Source organism: Metopolophium dirhodum, chromosome 1 (genome assembly GCF_019925205.1).
Source record: "Metopolophium dirhodum isolate CAU chromosome 1, ASM1992520v1, whole genome shotgun sequence".
Lineage (NCBI taxonomy): Eukaryota > Metazoa > Arthropoda > Insecta > Hemiptera > Aphididae > Metopolophium > Metopolophium dirhodum.
In genome coordinates this window covers 81,149,948-81,165,729 of record NC_083560.1, presented here as the reverse complement: position 1 = coordinate 81,165,729, position 15,782 = coordinate 81,149,948, and the positions used below count along the sequence as shown (strand labels likewise).

At 26.9% G+C, this 15,782-nt stretch overlaps 2 protein-coding genes across 2 annotated transcripts; both read left to right on the top strand.

The window, feature by feature from the left end:
- Positions 1 to 3,990: 3,990 nt before the first annotated feature.
- On the top strand, positions 3,991 to 4,798 carry LOC132942211 (KRAB-A domain-containing protein 2-like). Its single transcript, XM_061010532.1, has 2 exons — positions 3,991 to 4,510; positions 4,575 to 4,798. The coding sequence occupies exons 1-2, from the start codon at positions 3,991 to 3,993 to the stop codon at positions 4,796 to 4,798; spliced, it is 744 nt and encodes a 247-aa protein (XP_060866515.1).
- A 114-nt stretch (positions 4,799 to 4,912) lies between these two features.
- On the top strand, positions 4,913 to 5,440 carry LOC132942201 (uncharacterized). The gene is made up of 2 exons (XM_061010521.1): positions 4,913 to 5,060; positions 5,154 to 5,440. The coding sequence occupies exons 1-2, from the start codon at positions 4,913 to 4,915 to the stop codon at positions 5,438 to 5,440; spliced, it is 435 nt and encodes a 144-aa protein (XP_060866504.1).
- The last annotated feature ends 10,342 nt before the right edge of the window (positions 5,441 to 15,782 follow it).

Genomic DNA, 15,782 nt, shown 5'->3' with positions numbered 1-15,782 from the left:
CAAGCTTTTTTACCCAACAGAAAAAAAAAACTAAAAAAAATGGAAACTGAAAATGTCCGTAAACAGCTCAAAATAAGTCAAAATATTTGGAAAATAAATTTATAAGTAATATTAAGTTGGAATAAGTAGGTACCAAAGTGTAGGTAGGTACCAAACATATCTGTCAACTTACTCATCATGTAAATCTAAATCACTTTCGGAGCTAATATAAGTAATATCCATTTGAAAATATGTTCATTCAATAAAATTCATTCAGATCAAAATGGTCCAACATACTAAAATATGCGACTACATACCAAAAATTCCAAGAATTAAAATATATCAAAATTGTAACGCTTAATGCATAACAACGTATCGTAATCGTAACGTATTGTATGTAAAAATATCCAAAATTGATGAAAATATAGTAAGTACTTACCTTGACACGATGTTATTAGATTAAATTGTTCATAGTATTATCGGTTTTTATTTTATTGGTTAGGTATTAGTGCACAATTAAAAAATACATTTAGGTATATACTGTTATACTAGTGAGATATAATGCACGATAATTACTTACATTTAACATGAATATTTTTTACAATTTAATCTGGAGTGTAGTACTGTAGTTAGTAGTTACTGCAGTAACTCATGAGTATAACTGAATTGACTGTATATACTATATATTATAGTATATATATACCTATGTTAAGATAAACCTAAAATAATATTATTGTGCAATACTGGTATTTGTTCTGTATCTACTGTAAGCACTACGCATACATCCATAGACTATAATGTTATAATAATATGCATTAGTAAGTAAACCAACGTGATGTTTTTTATTACTATTTTGAAACATAAATAATATTTGGATAGTACTTACTACAACAGAAACGATAAAAAATGCTGTTGCAGCACTATGTGTATATATAACACTGTATAACATGTTTTTTTGGATCCTGGAGTTCAACAGAGCAACAGGCTATTGTGCCAATTATTTTAATAATGATATATTTAAGTTTTAACTTTCAGTTGTAAAACGTTTATTTCTTAAGGACCTCAATATTAGAAATAAATATCTACTTACACAGTTATACTACTTTCTTTATTTATACACATATACAATATACATACTATTATACTCCTTTCTTCTAAATTTGTGCACGTCTAATTTAAAAAAAAATATATATTTGTTTTCATAGATCGTCAGATAATGGCAAAATACGTTCTCGTGAAATGAAATTCTCACTAAGAATGGTAATTATATGGTTTAGGTTATGTGACGAGTTAGATATTTTGGAGACCAAATTATTCAACCAATTTATTTAAGCCAAGAAAGTAGTAATGATCATACACGCATTGTCGGGTGAAAAAAATGTGGCAGCTGACCACTAACTCTCTCGATTTTCAACTGACACATAGAGAATAATATAATACAATACGTCTACATCCAGTCAATACATTCAAATTTTAAATATATAATAAGTAGGTAATAAGTGTGGATGTACCGACAGTGAAAACTAATAAAAAAAATATGAAGAACGTATATGACCACTTGGCCACAAACTAATATATAATCATGGTAAAAATTTTTGAATTACAATACAAAAACAGTAGGTACAGCCGGTTTATAAAAAAATGTAGGTACCTATTATATACACCGATACTTACATATTGTATTGTAATTTGAATTATTATAATGAAATTTAAAAACTGCTTTCAACCACCGGTACAGTGGAATGTTTTATAATGACTTTGGTTCGGCTGGCGTGATGTTATTATAATTAAAAAGTAGATCTAAATATTATGTGTCCTAGTAATACTGATATACATTTCACTGCATTTGTGGTGACACTACATAGACACGGGCGTCAGGCACATAGCAGACGAATTACATTAGACGCACCCACGACTGATAATTATCTAGTAATAATAATGATGGTTTCACTCCTCGAAATATACAACGTTTCATGACTTAACATTATTTATCATTATAAAACATCAAGTTTTTTTTATTCTGGATTCCATAAGGAATACCTGTTCGTGCTTTTTTAGAAAACTTATAGTTTAATCATCTTAAGTGTTTGTAATTTTATTATTTTACGAATTAGAATAAATTATAATTAGTAGAAAAATGCTTTTGAACTATACATTTCAAACCTATTTTATTTGAGAAATTTTTACCATGTGAAATTATTTACTTAGAAGCTATTGGTTATTATTGTTATAGGTAGGCATTAATATATTTTACAAAGTTAAATATATTAATAATGCTAATTTTTAATTATTTTAAAATTAACCACTTTATGAATTTCATGTATGGGAAAGAAGTCGAGTTCAGAGTTGTAATACTAAATAGTAAATTTTTATATAGTTTATGAATGAAAATTACTATCAGTACCTATACCTAAATAGTGAATAGGTAGTGATTTAAAAACTCGTATAGGTGCAATTAGGCAAATAAAATATTAAAAATAAAATAATAAATTTTTTGACTAATAACAAAATCGTTATCATAGGTATATGTTTTGGGGATTTTAAACTTATCAGTTTAATTTTATAATTTATATACACAATGACATTTTCAAAATATTTAGATTAATATTAAGCTATATTGCCTGTTTATACCATAAACCTGTTCACACCGCTCTATACGGTACGTCATGCAGTATTGAGTCAAAAGTCAATAACCATAATACATTAGGTAGGTATATAAAATAAACATACTATTATAATTAATAAAATATAATATAATATATATGTTACCGGAAATGTTGACAATTTAGGAAATGATGACAATTCCTAGTAAATGTTGACAATTCCTAAAAGCGGAAGGCAATGTTATCATTGCCAAGGAATTGTCATCATTTCCGTAGTTTATTAGGCAATGTTATCACTAGGCCCAGGAATTTGATGTTCTAAAAAAATATATATAAAAAATGCATAAAATGACATTTATTTATTATTTTTTTTTAAATGATATTAAAAATGTATATTTTATTGTAAAAATTGATTAATATTGTTTCGATACAAATTATTATTATTAATTAATTAAATAAAACTATATATTACCTATATACCTACTCCAATTATTTTTTTTTTATATTAGATTAGGTTAGGTTTTTATAGTTAAAAATGTACGTTCAAAATTAATAGAAATGACAACAAAGATAAAATAAGCTTATAAAATTATTTTATATATCTGTGCGGAGACATGAAATTATATCAAACACGGGTTTATGTCGATTGTGATAGCCGATTTTAAACACATGTGTGTCCCGGGCATAAAATAGTATCTGCCTACAGTTTATTAAATAATCGTAGATCGCGAAAATAATAAAGATAAAGATAATGAACGTTAATAATCAACAAGCTTTCTTACACATAAGCATTGACTAACTCGTAATGGCACCCACTAAGTTTGGTGTCAACTGTCAATATTTTCCGAGATCTAAAAATATCAGGTGGGGAAATGACTGATATCGATAAAATGGTTGATTGAAAAATGTCATGGATAACGCATATCGCAGTATTTATCTGTTTAATATATACCCTGTACATTCAACACGATCCGTTTAGTAGTAATTTATTAGTAGTGCAGTACTTATTTATTTTGTTATTAACTTAAAAATGGATTTAAATAAAATGCAAAATGAATTTAATAAAGCAATTTCATTAATTATTGATGCTAAACGTGATGACAACAAATCGTTCATGAATAATGAAGAATACGATCGTCGCATAGAAGACGTAAAATTATCCAAGACTCAAACAAAATGCAAAAAAAATTATAGAAATATTCGTAAGTACGACGTTATTTTAATAAATGATAAAGAACGATTAATTAAAGCCATGAACCATGATAATAACAGTATACGTTATTTCGTTAAAAATGAAGAGCTATTCAATATTCTTCACTCTACGCATATAGCTATCGGCCACGGTGGCCGCGATCGTATGATGGCTGAAATAAAGTTAAAATATTGTAATATAACAAAAGAAACAATAATGATTTTTTTGAGTCTTTGTACCGACTGTCATAAAAAATCATCTAATCCAAAAAGAGGCCTTGTTTCTAAACCAATTTTGCATTCAGCATACAACTCGCGTGCACAAATAGATCTAATTGATGTGCAATCGCAGAGTATAAACAATTACAGATTTATAATGAATTATCAGGATCACTTGACAAAATTTGTTATACTTAAACCACTAAAGACTAAACGAGCAGAAGAAATAGCATATAACTTAATGGAAATTTATACAACTTTTGGAGCGCCAGCAATTCTACATTCCGATAATGGAAGAGAGTTTGTTAATAGTGTAATTAATGAATTACATACTATGTGGGACGATGTTAAAATAGTGCACGGAAAACCAAGACATAGTCAGAGTCAGGGGTCTATAGAACGTGCGAACCGGGACGTGGAAGATATGTTGGCGACATGGATGGCGGAAACAAATTCAACAGATTGGCCATCTGGATTAAAATTTATCCAATTTCGAAAAAATCGTGCTTTTCATTCTGGTATGATAAGTAATTAAAAAATGTATAATTAATTTTAAAAATAATTTTAATTGATTCTTTTTAGGTATCGGTCGATCACCTTATGAGGCGATGTTTGGTTGTCCAGCTCGTTTAGGTGTTGTATCAATTGGTTTACCGGTTGACGAAATTAGCTCTTTGAAATCTGAGAAAGATATTGAATGTGTTTTGAAGTCAAACAAAAACGAGGGAGTCGAAGAAAATATACCGTGTACTAGTAACTTGGAACAAGTGACTAGTGACATAGAACTTGGTAAAAAAAAAATGTAATATAGTTTAATATATTTAAGTTAATAATGTATTTATTTAGTTGATCAACGAAAACAAAATATACTTGATGCACGTCAATCATCTGCACACAATTTAGAAAAACAGGCACTAAAAATGGTTAAAACATCCAATAGAAAATATGATGAACTTAGTGTTGGAACTACAGTACGTCTGAGTATTCCAGATATAGATCGTGCTCGTGGATCACCAAGAAATGTATTAGCGGTTGTAACAGAAGTTAAGGACGATTTATACAAGCTATGTTAGAAGTTCACTAGTATTTTTATAACGTCTTAATCATCTTCGTATTCAAACTCGTTATAAAAATTAATTATTTTATTTTTTCTAATTGTAGGCACTGAAAGTGGATTTTTAAAACATATGTACACGAGATCAGAAATAAATCCTTGCAAAGCAAATTTATTGGATCTAAGTACTGTTTTAAAATCGGCAGGTCAATCAGAAAAACCGTTATCACTTCGGGAGGCAGCTACTGTAAATAGTATTTCAGGGGCACAAGGATATACCCGATGTCAATGTAAGACAAAATGCAAGACGAACAGGTGTGCTTGCAGATCGGCATCTAGAATTTGTAATTCTAAATGTCATGGAAGTTTGCCATGTGAAAATAAAAATGAGTAACTACGTTGCAAATCATAAAAAAATGTGAAAAAGCTTAAATTACATAAATTAAAATGTTAAAAAAATACTTGTTTATTTATTGATTATTTATTAAGGTGATAGTAGATTAATTAATAATTATGTTTAATAAAAGTAATATTTAAATAAATAAGTCAGATTAAATTTAAAAAATGTGGCATCTTTGCTTACTATCGTTAGGAAATGATAACATATACTAGGCGATGATATCATTTCCTTCCGATTTTAGGAATTGTCAACATTTACTAGGAATTGTCATCATTTCCTAAATGTCAACATTTCCGGTAACATATATATTATTAATATAATAAATGTAGTGATTTTAACACTTATTAATTCAACACTAATAGTACTAATTTGTTATTTATACTTAATTTACTAATAGTAAAAAAAAATTACTAAAATAGCAATATAAATGATATCATAAAATTTACTTAGTTTATAATAATATAGGCTGATAGACCGTTCAAAATCAGTGTTCGCTCAGAATCGTTTTTCACACGCAATGATTTATTATCATTGAATTCAAATTTAACATATTCATATAGGTACTTACGATTTGTGACTTACTCGATTACGACGTACACTTGACACTTACTGTACAGCAGAGCGGTTATACCTATTTCCCCAGTATCATTTTTGATACTGTATAATTGCTTATTTGTATATTTATTTCATAGTATGCCGTTAAAATTGGATCCAACCAAAACAATTCAATGGCATAAAATTGAATTTAAGATCATGTGAATACAAAAATGTTTGAATTGTATTCGTTGACTAACTATACACAATATAAATATATACCTACTAATGATAAATAATGTGCATATATTTGTAGATCTTAATTTTAGGAGTCTAAATTAAATGTATGTGTCCTCTAATAGGCACCTATATAATACAACTATAGTTATAAATTTGGTGAAGGCATTAAATATTTAAATGTATTGTATAGAAGTTGCATGATATAGGTATCAAAAAAAGATATTCTTGTTATTTTATTTAAAAAAATTATAGTGTTCTTATGAGTACCTATTTATCAATTAGGGATCGCTAGAATATTTTGCTCTAGAGCATCATTAACCCTTAATCCAGAACCGATTATACGTGTACCTATACTGCATACATAAGATATAGATTATCGTAAAAGTCTAAAAACGCTATAGGTACTTTAAATGTACACATATTCATGGTTAGGTAATTGTAAACTAGGACAGTTGTAAGAACTAATCATATGAAATTTAGGTAGGTATACCTAGTTATTAAAGTATTATAAAATATTTAATTGATTACACACTAGTGACATGAAATAGTATTTTGTGATTGTGCACTCGTAACATAATAATAATAAAAAAAAAAATACCTGGGTACCAGTGTTAGGACTTATCTAGATAAATTATCCAGATAATAATTTTTTTTTCTTTTATCTTATCTAGATAAATAAATATAAGTTATCTAAATATTTTAGCTAAAAATTTAACTTATCTAGATAAATATACAAGATAATTTTTTGGCGAAAATTAGCTAGATCTGTTCGAAAATGTCTATAAAAATCTAGGGCTAATAATATATGACATTATTCTGAAAAGATTAATTATTCCTATTAGGTACTTATTACTTATTACTTATTAATATTCTGTATTCGGTTAATAATATATAATATAATATACTATTTAATTTATGTAATTAGCCTATATTAGTATATTACTGTCGCAAAAATATGTCAAATTCCCAGAATTTTATAAATATTTTTAAACTATAATTAAAATACGAATAATAGAACAGATGGCAAGTTATAACCACCGCCGTCCCAAACAAAATTCCATAGAATATAATATTATTCATTGAGAAATAATGATAAACAAACCGTCTATTCTTTCCGTATTTGCAATGCGTCTGAAATTAATGACGATTGACAAGTCTGACGAGCAATACTTGAGATGCTATATATATATTTCGGGTTTTAGGTTTTATATTATAAATCTATGGACTATAAACAATCTCTAAACCAATTTTAATTGCACATGACGTATAATAATAATAAACATTATTTCGTATACACAAATACACAATACTCGTAAATATCTTTTCAATGTTGTTAATTAATAATAATAATAATAGTACTTGACACGAAATGTGGCCGGTGACCCCACCACCAGCCCGGCAAGAACGGCCGTTAGCCATGGGTTTTCTTGTATGTGTATTATTTTGTGTACTTACATGACGGTATATATATTTTTTTAAATTAGTTGTTCTAATTATAATTTCTAAAATTATCTGTTATTTAAATATTTAGATAATTATCTAGATAAAATATTTTTATCTTTTATCTGTATCTTAGATAAAATTTAGTGTTGTTTTTATCTTTATCAAGATGATTTTTTTGTTATCTGTTCCTAACACTGCTAGGTACTCTAAAATCTTTAACCTGATAAGTGATTATTTCAATTTTTGTTTTTTTTTTACCAATGAATAAAGCAGTTATAAATAATGTCAGTATAATGTTAAATGTGTTTTGTGATCATCGTTAGGTATTGTGTATATAAATTACATACGTTCCTATTGAAATCAATTTCATTCGTTCAAAACATATAGGTATATTGAGGGGTAGGTACATTTTCTTATGTGATAGTTGTGAATTTTGATTAAAAAAAAAAAAATAATTAGACTTGAATTTATAATTGAAAAACCTCATTCAATGAAGCATAAACAATATATTTTAAGCAAAGAACAAACTATGAAGAAAACACATACCACAACATTAAATTTGTTTTTGGCATAATTAATTTACAATTGCCCCACTTCACCCGTATATATTTTATATAGTACAAAATCCGTGACCGAATCCATCTTCGTGGTATCGTCGTATCGATCGTGTCAATGACGGAAGACCGACCACCGGTGTAACTATATATCAATACGGGTAAGCACTAAGCCGTTTCAAAAACGTGTTACACGACGTCGAGAGAATACGTGGTAACCGAATTCGGTAGACCGATGGTCGTCGGTATAGCAGGTATACCAGCGTCGTCCGGCGACCGGTTGCGCGGTCAAGCCGTTCCAAAACGTGTTCAAGAGGCAACCGAGTATCACCGCAAGTGTCAAGTCCTGACTAGATATATAAAAGGATAAAAGCTATTAGCTATAGGCACACATTTCACACTAAAAGCCTACTAAGTGCATTTTTAATCTATTTTAAAATATAATTACATATTCGTTTAAATGTTATGGTATGACCTAAATATTCTAACTGTTGTGCTTTGTACAGACCCAAGAAAATGTTTACCTAACTATTTTATAACTTATATACAAACAAAAAACCTAATAAATTTAAATATTTGAATGGTTTTGAAAACTATATTAACTTTATTTATTTTTTATTAATGGAATCTATGTATAGTCGTTAACCAAAAAAAATTAATTAATTACTTTTGACCTTAGTTATAGATATTATCATTGAGTATAATATAAACGAATTGAGTAAAAAGATGATATTATATTAAAATTATTTTTTTTATTATTTTTCTGTGTTTAGGTGGTGGGCGCTAGCCTGTAGTTATTAAGAAATCGATCAATACTCGGAACTCGGAAGTGATGATTTTCCAATAAGTATAAAAACAATAAAGATACAAGTATTTTGGAAATGGTTTTTTATAGTGGGAAAAGGAGCTCACTTCACACACTTGTTTAAAACATAACTATAAATATTAATATATTTAATACAAATATAAATATAATATATATTATATAGCTACACCTACATTTTATAAATCATTTTTTAGTCAAGTTTTGGAATTTAAATAGGTATTCCCACATTGCCAACTATCAACACTATGTAAACATGACAGGTGTAATTTTCCTGAGTATTTTTGCCATTATTTCGGTTACCTAGCTAAAATATGAAGATATAATAGAAATTGAACAGTATATTCCCAACGAATACTCCCAAACATACTTGTACAATCAAAAAAATAATTGTTTTAGTTGCATGTTGTATTGTTGTATGTTCAACGGATTGTGCCACGACCGTGATTTTGACCCGGATATTTAAATGGTTGGTAAGAATAAAGTCATAAAACATGGCCCAAAATAACCTAACATAAACTAACCAATTAGATGAATCAGCCAAAAGGCATTCGATAGTGAACTTACAAAATATTATAAAAGGGATATTAAGATTGTGGAATGTTCAATTGTTGGCATTACAATAATATGTTTAGTTCTTTGTAAATACAAGTAGTCATAATATGTAATATAACTATATAACTATATCTACCTAGTTATATCAGTGTAGGTATTTAAGGTTCTAACTTATAAATTATACAAAATATATACTTAAGTAATATTACAAGTTACAAGTATCTGATATTAAAATTGGAATTTTTGACAAAGTATCTGAAATACGGTATACCTACTAGTTTTTTGCCGTCAAACAAAATTTTATAATTAATTAAACCAATAGGCTTGCAAACGTTATAATAACGTTATATTTGAAAAAAAAAAACGATTGAAATTTGTAAACGTAATTACAACGGAAAGCGGTAATCAAAAATAATTAAATGCCGCAAAACAAAACATAATAATTAACAAAATAATATATTATATATCATTAAACAAAACATATTAAGGAAAAACGTAATTTATAGAATATCATTAAATGAAAAATATCGCAAAACGTAATTTATAGAATTTCATTGAACAAAAAATAACGCAAAACGAAATAATTTAAAATCCATTTATTTAAAAGTTACATTGGTTTCATAGAAATATTTATTTCAAGCATTACGGACATTAAAATTGGTTATATTATATTCCATATTATCTAGGCCATTACCTGCCCGCATTAGTTATTATTAATACATTTGATTGGTATTAACACTATTCCAAATAACGATAAACGCAAAACTTGGATAACGTTTTAATTGTAAATAACGATAAACGCAAAACTTGGATAACGTTTTAATTGTAAATAACGATAAACGCAAAAATTGTGTAATGTTTTAATTGTAAATAACATAAAATGGATTTTTTTTTTCAAATACAAACTCTGAACTAAATTCTTATTATTTGTAGTGTTGGCCAAAATATTATGATGAGTTGTATCCGAAAAAATCATAGTACCTATATTATACCTATACCTAGTATTTTTCATCATTATTTATTACCTAATAAGTTTAAGAAAACAAAAATAATATAATATAATGTGACTTTTTCTACAAACGTTGGTTAAAACGTATGTTTAATTTGTAAATTTTACTTATTTCGGTCTTGTTTATCATACATTCATACGTTTCAAGGTCTTATTGCCAGCCGATTATTTACGTAAGAAAATGTATGTGTGTGTATCTATTTATCGTATTCATTACCAGGTGATACTGGTCGACAAGACTAGCAATTTGCAAATATGTGTCAAGAGTTAAATGTTTAATTTCGGTATAATAGGTGTTTATGATATATCCGAAACAAATACAGTTTTCTATGTGATGTTATGGATAAATTGATGTTTACGTGCAGTTTAGATACCCTTTTCCATACCCGTCAGGTTTTAATAATATTAATCTGTTTTTTATTTTTGCAACAGAATTCCAAAAGTTTTAGAACATAAAAGTAATAATTATATTATTTATTTATTCAATAACTATATAGGTACTGTGTTTGAAATATCAGTTTATCTATCAAAATAATATTTTGGATTTCTATATCCCACTCATAATGAGGTATTTTTTAATTGAACAAAACATTTTCTAATTTTAATTATATTAATTTATAATATTTATTATTATCATGATCTTACATGAGAGATTTTGTGTCGCCCTATTTCCCATTTTGTCACTTTCTGTGCATTATAATATTATGCATTATTACCTATTTTAAACACAAGATTTTATTTCATACATAAGTACATAACAAAAACAAATGAGCCTAATATCGTATGATTAAAAGTTCATCTTCTATCAAATAAAATAGTTGGAAAGAAATATACCGACATAATATTCCTTGAAAAGATGTTGTAATTTTAATAGCGTCTTATAATATAGTATACGTACATATTATAAATGTTATAGCAATTGAACAACGTTAAAATTAACTAATAGAAGAAGTACTTAAAAAATAATAATACTATTTGATTGCGTAATTCGTAAATATAAAACTAGTCATAGGATAATAAATAGGATAGTACCTAATATGAATGTTTTATGAATGTTATCGATTATACTCTAAAATATTAAACAAGTAAAAATTAAAAAAATTAAACATACAATTATGCCACCTCACCATAAGTTCAACAATTGCCCATGTACCATACTAGTACTACTATTAAGTTTAGGAATTTGTACTGCGCTTACAGTTAAATGGCATATTATATTTTACGTGACCGCAAATTTGTAGCACTGTAGTGCATGCCAACTCATAAAGTATGTACTAGTTTAGTTACTATACTTACTTTACCAGCTATACTATTCCCTTAGGGCTTTGTTCAGTTAAATTCATACCATATTGGATTTGTATGCATTGGGTAGAGCATTTAAATATTTTATATTCCATATACGAATGTATTGATTTTACAATGATATACGTTTATTTTTAAAAAATAAATTTTTCTGTCTGTCATTACATTTTGGAATAGTAAAAATACACAGATTTTCAACTTTGAGTATGGTTTCTGGTGGAAAATGTAACCTTGGTAATAATAGGGTTTAAAGTAAAAATTTCCAGTAGGTACTTTTCAAAATAACCAAAAAAAAAATTAAGGAAAAATTAGAATTCTTACGAAATTCAAGTTTTCATCAACATCGATTTAGTTTTTATGTTGTAAGTTGTAACTATAAAATAAATAGCAATAGAGACTTGAAATTTTCACTGAATATTTATATTACAGAATTAACTATAGGTACATTAAATGATTTTAAAAATATTTTGGCTTTTCTTGCGCAATTTTTAGGTATTTTAAACTTTCGACTTTTTATAGTTTATTTTCGTTTTATGTCTGATATAATTTTTGTTTTCGTTATAAAAAAGCTTAAAAATGTAATACAAATACAAATACAAATTTCTTATAAGTTTCAAATAATTTACATAGATTAAAAAAATATTGAAAACTTAATATAAGCGTTCAAATTTTAAACTTTTTCGAAATTCGTCAAAATCACTAAAATGAAGCTTAATTTTTAGTAAAAAATGTATAAATTGTTATATTTATACTAAATTATACCTACAGTTTAAAAATGTTATATAAGTTTCCAAGTTTTTCTTACAAGAAATATAGAAAAAAAATTGAGCTCGATTCCACAAATATTTTTTATAAGGGTCATAAGTTTAGATTTTGATAAAATTTTAAAATTATGAAAATTTGTAAATTATTTTGTGTAGTTACATATTTATAAAATATTTAATTTTCATATCTAAAACTTGAAAATCTGATACAACAAAAATTTGTTACCCCACAAATGTTTTATATTGTAGCTAAAGAATATAAAAAATATACAATCATAACTTTTTTTATAGACATTTGAAGTTTAAATTTCTACGTGATTATGGATAGGTATTTAAATAAGAAATAATGATTTTAGTTGTTTTTGTTGTAATTTAAAAAGATTATTTCTGGGGACTTATACGTTTACGTATATTCTTATACATTTTTATTTATAGGTACAATGACATTTTCAAAATCTTTAAATTAATTATTGATTAATTTATTTTACCTGCACGAACCTGTTCACATAGGTTATATTAATATTATACATTATACGCTATAAGTTTGTATTGATTTGAGTGTTTATAACAATAATATATACTACCTTTAGTAATAAATAATAATTAAATACCAATTACCAATAATATAGGTAATAAATTATAATGTTTTCTGCAAAAATGAATTTAACCTACGTCATACTAATTGTAAACTAAATTACTATAGTAGAAATATAAATATAATATCATAAGATATAGTTACTAGAAGGGGGGACGTGGTGGTCAGATCCCCATTGGCTTTGGAGTGGATAATCTTCCATATTATGTTTGATGTGAATTTTGAATCAATTCAAATTATCTTCATTGTTCCTTATTGTAAAATATTTTACCACTCAAATAAAAAATTTTGAGAGGGTGGAGGATTTTCTAACTTTCACCTCCCATTTAGTTTTTCGTTTTATTTTTTAGATCCCCCCTTCCAGAAATCATGTTTACGCCACTGGGTACTATTAGTATAGTACAGGCTGACAGGCCGTTTTCACTCAGAATAGTTTTTTGTATAGGTACAATGATTTATAATTGATTTTTATTTTAACACATCCATACAGTGACTTGCTCAATGATGAGGTACACTTGACACCAACTGCAGAGAGGTTAACTACCATCCCCTGTTTAATTCTATTTTTTGATATCACTTTGTAATAGAGTTATAATATTGTATTTATTGCTGATTTTTGGAACTAAACAGGACGTTACAAAGAAAATTTTAATAATAATTAGCCGGAAGTGAGTAGTAAAAGACCTATTATATAAATTAAAGAACACATAATAATTGTGAAAGACCGAAGATATGTGAACTAAAATATTAATTGTACATAATATATAATTTTTTTTTAATACCTATTCCGTATTTGTTGAAAATAAATTTAACTTCCATTTTTTTTAAATACCTATGAAGTATTTCCTATAGGTAGGTATCATATTTAAATAAATGATAAATTAAAAAATATTGAAATATTTTTCAGGACAATAAAAATGTTGTCTCGAAAAAGATTTTCAGATAAATTATCGCTATTCAAAATTAAATTTAGATTCTGAACTGAGCGATGAATGTACTTATTAGTTATTGGTTATATGTTTTAAGTATAAAATGTGATGATTTTGTAAAAAATTAGTTCTTCAACTTTCCAATTACCATAATATTAGTTATTAGTTATTAAGTATTAATATAAAATGCATATATTTATATAAATGTATTATAAAATATGAGGGAAGTACCTATGACGTCTCCGCTCAAATTCACTTTTCGTATGCAATTAATTATAAATAACCTAATAGTAATCTACCTACTCAATGACGAGGTATACATGAAACCTAGGTACTATACAATAGAGTAACTATATATCCTGGTTTTTGCATATTGATTATTGGGGAATTTTATGATTTCAAGCAAATAGTCGGTACGCTTTATAATCACTGTCGCAACTTGCAATGTATAAAATATTAAATATAATAAAATATGAATGAAAAAATTAAATTTAAATTTTTAGAAATAAAAATCATAATAATAATTAACAATAGGTAATACTATATAACAAATAAAAATATTATTTTCCAGAAATAAACTTCAAACGTCTGCTATATTTCCTACCTCAATATCCATTTGGTTAATGCTAGGAAATGTAAAGTATATTTATTTAGTCGGTCGTGCTCCACCCATACTATATAATATAGTAAATGCCTACCGAATAGTCAACACATTAAAACAGTCGTTAAAATATAATATAGTATAGGTATCTGTAATCAAACAGGTAGTTCCCGTTATGGAGTTTGTGTGTGTTTTTATTTAATGGGTGTGCAAGTGTGCTTGTCCTGCGTGTTCATATACAGGGCGATTAAATTCAGAGATCGCCTTAGCTAAAAACGGAATGAGTTCCTAATATAATAAACCAGCTAGAACCCGAAATCTAACCAGAAAAGGAATCAGACACGAGTGCTACATAAGGCCCAATCACAGTGACTCGCCGACAAAATTCCCGTAACAATCATACGATTTTAGGTTGTTGATATACAATTTTAAACCAATTTATTTTCACCACTAGGAGATACTATTAAGATGGTATTTTATATTTTGTATGCGATCCCATCCATTTAGGTTTGTATTATTTTTCTCATACCTACCAATATATTATTATAGGTTTACCATATAATATATTAAATATAAATTATAAACCTATACAAGTTGTTTTATAGCTGGATCCGCATACCATATTTTTATAGATGAAAATGTAGAATATGTCTATTATAGATATATTTATAATGTAAATTGTATATTATAGGATTATAATAATAATTGAAAACCACTGCAGTATCTGTACGCGGTACGATAAAATTTACAGAACGTCCTAGACACGACGTCCGTATTTATATTACAAAGTGGAAACTGGTTGTAGTGAACATATATAGAAGAATTGAAAGGACATCATCTGTATGTTTTGCGATTGCAATACTAAATTATAAGAAGCTGAGGTGAGATATTAAAACATGCAGGTATCATGGTAACCACGGAAGTTAGATTGATAATCGCCTCGTTTGGCCGTCATTCCGATCACAGACCCTCGCTAACATTTAGTAT

Bases quoted from the DNA above. Each gene is read 5' to 3' on its own strand.
- LOC132942211 (XM_061010532.1), top strand. From the start codon at position 3,991: ATGATTTTTTTGAGTCTTTGTACCGACTGTCATAAAAAATCATCTAAT. The intron at 4,511-4,574 runs GTATGATAAGTA...GATTCTTTTTAG, and splicing joins AAATCGTGCTTTTCATTCTG to GTATCGGTCGATCACCTTAT.
- LOC132942201 (XM_061010521.1), top strand. From the start codon at position 4,913: ATGGTTAAAACATCCAATAGAAAATATGATGAACTTAGTGTTGGAACT. The intron at 5,061-5,153 runs GTTAGAAGTTCA...TTCTAATTGTAG, and splicing joins GGACGATTTATACAAGCTAT to GCACTGAAAGTGGATTTTTA.